The 6277-nt window shown below is 35.9% G+C and overlaps 1 protein-coding gene across 1 annotated transcript in view; it reads left to right on the top strand.

Annotated features, from left to right (window-relative positions):
* The window catches only part of TMEM184C (transmembrane protein 184C), a 20046-nt gene that overhangs the window by 3449 nt on the left and 10320 nt on the right, over positions 1–6277 (top strand). Inside the window, exons 2-4 of the mRNA XM_011973247.1 lie at positions 3816–3946; positions 4045–4081; positions 4802–5007. Coding sequence (XP_011828637.1) covers positions 3816–3946; positions 4045–4081; positions 4802–5007 — 374 coding nt within the window. The remainder of the gene's footprint in view (positions 1–3815; positions 3947–4044; positions 4082–4801; positions 5008–6277) is intronic.

Here is a 6277-nt window from a genome sequence, read left to right as displayed (position 1 = left end):
AAAAAAAAAAAAAAAAAAAAAAATCCCAGGCATGCTCCCTCCTTGAAGCTTTGCACAAAGTTTCCCCTTCTCAGAATGTCCTTTCCCTAGATATTCTTCTCATTCCTTTATGTTCTTCAGGTCATTACTCAGATGTCACTTGACTACTCTATTTAACATTGTCAACTTCCCCTCTCCAACTTTTCATACTCCTTTCTCTACTTTATTTTTTCTTTTCCATAGGACTTACCACCATCTACCACAACACATATTTTACTTCGTTTTTTTTCCCCTTCTTTCTGCCCAAATGAGTGAGTCCCAATGATGAATCAGGCTTTGTATACTATATGAGAGAACACTTACCTCCATAGAACTTAGTGGTGGAGACAAAAGGAACCAAAAAAAAAATCAATAAAATTGTATAAAATGCTGTGGAGAAAACCAGAAAAGATCTGAGAAGTTACCACGCAGGGCAGTCTAATTGCATAACTTCAAAAGACCACTCTACCAGCTATGGAAAATAAAGCAGAAGTGAAGGGAATTTAGAAAGCTCTTTACGGTAGTGAGAGGTGGTAGGTGCCTGGGCTATGATGGTTTCTGGCCCCGGTAAGGATAGCAGGAATGGAAATGGAAAACTGAATTGTAAGTATTCTTAGAAGTGAGCAAACAAGACTTGGCGGGAGATTGGATTCCAGAGGAGAAGCAATGAGAGAAAGGAAGAAATCAAAGATAATTCTGAAGTTTTTTATTTGAACAACTGTGTAAATGGTGGTACTAGTTACTGAGATAGAAAATTGAGGGTTAGGAACAGGTTTGAGAGAAATTGAGTTCTGTTATGGACATTTAGTTTAATAAGAGACATTCAGTAGGCATGTTAGATATGCTGTTGGATATGCACATCTAATGTTCAGAAAGATTTGAACTGCAGATATAAATGTGGCAGTTTATCTTGGTCTGCCCAGACTGCTGTAAGAAAATACCATAGCCTGAGTGGCTTAAACTACAGAAATTTATTTTCTCACAGTTCTGGAAGCTCATCCCATGCCCATGGTGGAGCATATACTCATTTATTAGAATGGTAGGATGACCATCTGCCCTGTTTAAACTATTTTTCCCACTCTCTTGACTGACCATGTATACCTGAAGTGAATGTGCACGTGATGGCGTGCTGCTCTAGTCTTTTTACCTCAGCACACTTTTGTTTTTTTTGTGTTTTTTTTTTTTTTTTTTTAACCTCAGCACATTTACCTCATGCCCTTGGGTCAGTTCTACTCTCTCTCCTCAGGAAGATCAGGCCCAGAAAGCAATCTCTCCTATTCATCTCCACTCTCTGTTTTGAAGCATTTTGCTGAGGGAGAGTTAACTTATTCTTGGATGCTTGTCTTTAAGGGTTTTTTCTTTCCTTTCTTCTTTCCTCAAGTTACCATAGAAAAAAATCTGTTTATCTCCTCCTCATTTCGTGAGCCAAAAAACTCAACTCATGGCTGATAAGATTAAGAATAATATTACTGGTATCTATATCAGTGTGTCTCAAATTTGAATAAATTATTTAGAGGTAAACATAAAATTAAAGAATTATATTGATAATTTCTGCAGATACCTAGTGTTGAGTTATTCTATTATAATGTTACTTAAATATATACACACATAAAATAGGTTAAATTTCTTATGCATATAACTTCTATATAGCTCAAAAATCAAAACAACTGTAAAACCAATAATTAATGACATTAAGGTGGAGAGATGATGTTTTTCTTAAACTAAATTACCACTTGCAATGTAAAAATGATACTACAGGATTTTAAAATTTGGCCTGCAATGACCAAGTCTCTAGTCACTTGTTTTATGATTGTTTAAAAACAAAAACAACTTTCTTTATAGCACACTGAGGACACTTGACCTTCATTAGTCACAAGCACATCATTTTTCTCTTAAGTGTACCACCAAGTTCTAGTTTTTGGAACTAAAGCAATCAAAAACAGCAATTACTTGGCATTACTTTTTTTTTTCTTTTTTTTTTTTTTTGAGCCAGGGTCTCGCTCTGTCACCCAGGCTGGAGTGCAGTGGCATGATCATGGCTCACTGCAGCTTTCACCTTCTGGGCTCAGGTGATCCTCTGGCACCCAGCTAATTTTTTGTATTTTTTGTAGAGATGGAGCTTTGCCATGTTGCCCACGCTGGTCTCATACTCCTGGGCCCAACCATCTGCCCGCCTCAGCCTCACAAAGTGTTGGGATTACAGGCATGAGCCACCACGCCTGGCCGTAGTACCATTCTTAATGATCACTTTATAATAAGATCTGGAATATGCTTATCCTCTTATTATTTTATTAGATTGTCACTGAAATTTCACTTTCTTTGGTTTTAGTAACCTGTTGTCCACAATGGTCTGAAAATATTAAATGGAAAATTTCAGAAATAAGTAATTTATAAGTTTTAAATAACTTATTACAATACATAATTGTTCTATTATTGTTAACCACTTACTGTGTGTCCAATTTATGAATTAAACTTTATCATAAGTATATATGTATAGGAAAAAACATAGTATATGCATATAGGATTTGGGACTATCTACAGTTTTAGGCATTCACTAGGGGTCTGGGAACCTATCCCCCACATATAAGTGGGGACTACTGTATTCAATTTTAAATGAAATGGATAAAAGCAAAAAGCCCTGTAATATGAGTGCTCACATTCCTTTTAGAGTCTTCACCTCCATATATTTGCTTTTCATTTACTGCTTTGATTAACGCCCCCACAATTAGTAAGACTTTGTATTAGCTTTTGGTTTGTTTTTGTTTTTGAGACAGGGTCTCTGTTGCCCAGGGTGGAGTACAGTGGCACAATCATGGCTCACTGTAGCCCTGACCTCCTGGGCCCAAGCAGATCTCCCACCTCAGCCTTCCTAGTAGGTAGGACTACAGGCACATGCTTCCACGCCTCGCTAATTTATTTTTTGTAGAGATGGCATCTCGCCATGTTGCTCAGGCTGGTCTAGAACCCCTGGGCTCAAGCAATCATGAGCCACCTCACTCAGCCCTTTTCAAGCTTTCTATACATTTTAATGTAGAAATTTATTGTTGTAAAAATGCATTTGTTCTCCATACTTTTGTTTTCTACCTCTTTTATCTTTGGCCCCGGGTAGAGGAAGAAAAAATCTTGTTCAAACAGTGAAACTGGGCCGGGCATGGTGGCTCATGCCTGTAATCCCAGCACTTCAGGAAGCTGAGGCAGACGGATCACTTGATGTCAGGAGTTCCAGACCAGGCTGGTCAACAGGGCGAAACACCGTCTCTACTAAAAATACAAAAAAATTAGCTGGGTGTGTAATCCCAGCTATTCGGGAGGCTGAGGCAGGAGAATCACTTGAACCCTAGAGGCAGAGGTTGCAGTGAGCCAAGATCGCACCACTGTACTCCAGCCTGGGCAACAGAGCAAAACTGTCTCAAAAAAAAAAAAAAGAAAAGAAAAGAAACAGTGATACTTAAAGTTGCAGACCTCAGTTCTATTTTAATTGTAAACTGCTCAACCCTTCAAGCATCAAAAATAAATGCCCACCTTTTTCCCTTAAAAAAAAAAAAAAAAAGGATTCATACTAAAGTCCGCCCCCCCCCAATTTTCAATTTTAAAATTTTTTTAATTTTTTTTTTTTTTTTTTTTTTTTGTAGATCTCACTTTGTAGGCCCAGACTGGTTTCAAACTCCTGGCCTCAAGCGATACCCCCACCTTGGCCTCCCCAAGTGCTAGGATTATAGGCACAAGGCACTGAGCCTGGCCAAGCTCTTTCGTTTTAATATAAGAATTTATACTAACATGTTATTTTGTTTCTTAAGGTTGGAATACACACCAAGGCTTGGTTTATTGCTGGAATCTTTTTGCTGTTGACTATACCTATATCACTGTGGGTGATATTGCAACACTTAGTGCATTATACACAACCTGAACTGCAAAAACCAATAATAAGGTACGTCTTAATATATTTTGATTCCACCAGTGTTGTGTTGGCTTATTTTATAAATATGACATAAAACGTTTTAAATTTATGTTTTCCTTTTCCAATAGGATTCTTTGGATGGTACCCATTTACAGTTTAGATAGTGTAAGTATGTTTCATTTTTATCTCATTAACTAAGAACTTGTTTGATGATACTAACTATAATTACAGAATGCTTAATGAAAGTTATGTTATTGACAATAAGGTGTCAGATTAATAAGAAAAGTAAAAAGATTCACTTGTTTCTAATGTTGATAGAGAATATAAAGTATGATAATTAAAAATGTAAAATGTGATATTATAAATGTTTAAAAATCTATAGCTGTTTGCTTTCTTTTAAACTTTCAGATTGGTAAAGAATGTAATATTTTAAATTATATTACCACTCTTTTTATTTATTAAGTCTTTTATTTGAACCAAAAATTTAAAAACCTTCCCCAATAGATACACATGAAATTGTTGTAGATGACTGCTTCTAATTTGAGTAAATATAAAGGAAATATCTTTAGTAGCATTATCTATGATCATATTAAGAAAAACTTCAGATTTAAGAACTTAAGTACTTACTTTAGCTTCTCTCTTTATTCATTATTTACCCCTCAAACACTTACTTTTTGTTTACCAATATCTAAGATGTTTATTGCTTTTAAAAATTCATTTCACAGATTGATAGCCCTCATAATGATAAATTTTAGAGAGTCATATGTAAGTATATGACAAGACATCTCAAGCATAAAAATTAGCTTATTGTGAGTACCATGAATGGAGTGGCGATTCATTTTATCTTAGCTGCAACTGTCTTTTAACATCTGTGCTTTTTCATAGTGGATAGCTTTGAAATATCCCAGCATTGCAATATATGTGGATACCTGCAGAGAATGCTATGAAGCTTATGTAATTTACAACTTTATGGGATTCCTTACCAATTATCTAACTAACCGGTATCCAAATCTGGTATTAATCCTTGAAGCCAAAGATCAGCAGAAACATTTTCCTCCTTTATGTTGCTGTCCACCATGGGCTATGGGAGAGTAAGTATGTTTGGTTTAATTCTTTTATGTTTTGGTTTTTTGTTTAAGCAGAGTTTTTAAGTAGCAGTCAGCTCTTTACAAGATAGTACATTAAGTATTAATAGCAGAACAATAAGTATAAGATAGAGTTCCTAATGCAGTTCCTAGTTGTTTGAAGGCTAACAAAACACAGTTTTGTAATCCCACATATATGTTAGTCTTTTTTACATTATTAATCCCAAATCCAAAAATTAAAGGATTGCAGGTAAAGACAGTAATCATTTAATCAATATGCTTTTGCAGTTGAGAACCAAGGTCTGCAGATCTTACATAAGAACACACAGCTAGTTAAAAGACAAAGACAAGACAGTCTAGATTGTAGAACCGTATATGATATGAAGTAGGAGCAATAAGTAACAGTGTTTGGTAACATAATACATCAGCTTGCCTTATTATATGTTCATGCAGGACATTAAAATTTATGTCATTTCATTTTGAAAAATAAATTGAGGTTACAGTTGCATTTATTATACAAATGAACCATTTGGTATTTTTCAGCAAGCAAACATTTGAAAACAGTGTTTTAGAAAGATTAATTTTGCAATATCATAAAGGATGAATTGGAGGGAAGAAGATTCCAGAGATGGGGAAATAGGAGTTTATAATAATCTATTTGTGAAATAAAACTGAAAAGGAGGGATGAGATTGGAATAAAAAAGAAAGGCAATAAGAGAATGCAACTGAAAAATCAATAGGACGTGTCCACTAATGCAACCACCCAAGGGGTTCACTTTGCCAGCCACCTAGACAGAACCAATTCATCAAGAGGGGAATTGCAAAAGATAAAGAGTAATTCAGACAGAGCCAGCTGTGCAGGAGACAGGAATTTTATTATTACTCAAATCAGTCTCCCCAGGCATTCGGGGAGCAGAGTTTTTAACGTTAATTTGCTGGGTAGGGGGAAGCCAGTGAGCCACGAGTACTGATTGGTGAGAGGTGAAATCTTAGGGAGTCGAAGCTATCCACTTGTGCCGAGTCAGTTCCTGGGTGGGGGCCACAAGGTCAGATGAGCCAGTTTATTGATCTGGTGGTGCCAGCTGATCCAACAAATGCAGGGTCTGCAAAATATCTCAAGCACTGATCTCAGGAGCAGTTTAGGGAGGGCCAGAATCTTATAGCCTCCAGCTGCATGACTCCTAAACCATACTTTCTTTTTTTTTTTTTTTCCTTGCCAAAGCATTTATTCTGGAGTTTCTCACCTTTTTTTTTTTTTTTTAAATTATACTTTTAA

This window comes from Mandrillus leucophaeus, unplaced genomic scaffold (genome assembly GCF_000951045.1).
Source record: "Mandrillus leucophaeus isolate KB7577 unplaced genomic scaffold, Mleu.le_1.0 Scaffold136, whole genome shotgun sequence".
In the NCBI taxonomy this organism is placed as follows: domain Eukaryota; kingdom Metazoa; phylum Chordata; class Mammalia; order Primates; family Cercopithecidae; genus Mandrillus; species Mandrillus leucophaeus.
Note: the sequence above shows the minus strand (reverse complement) of the source record. Positions and strands in the feature narration are given on the sequence as shown.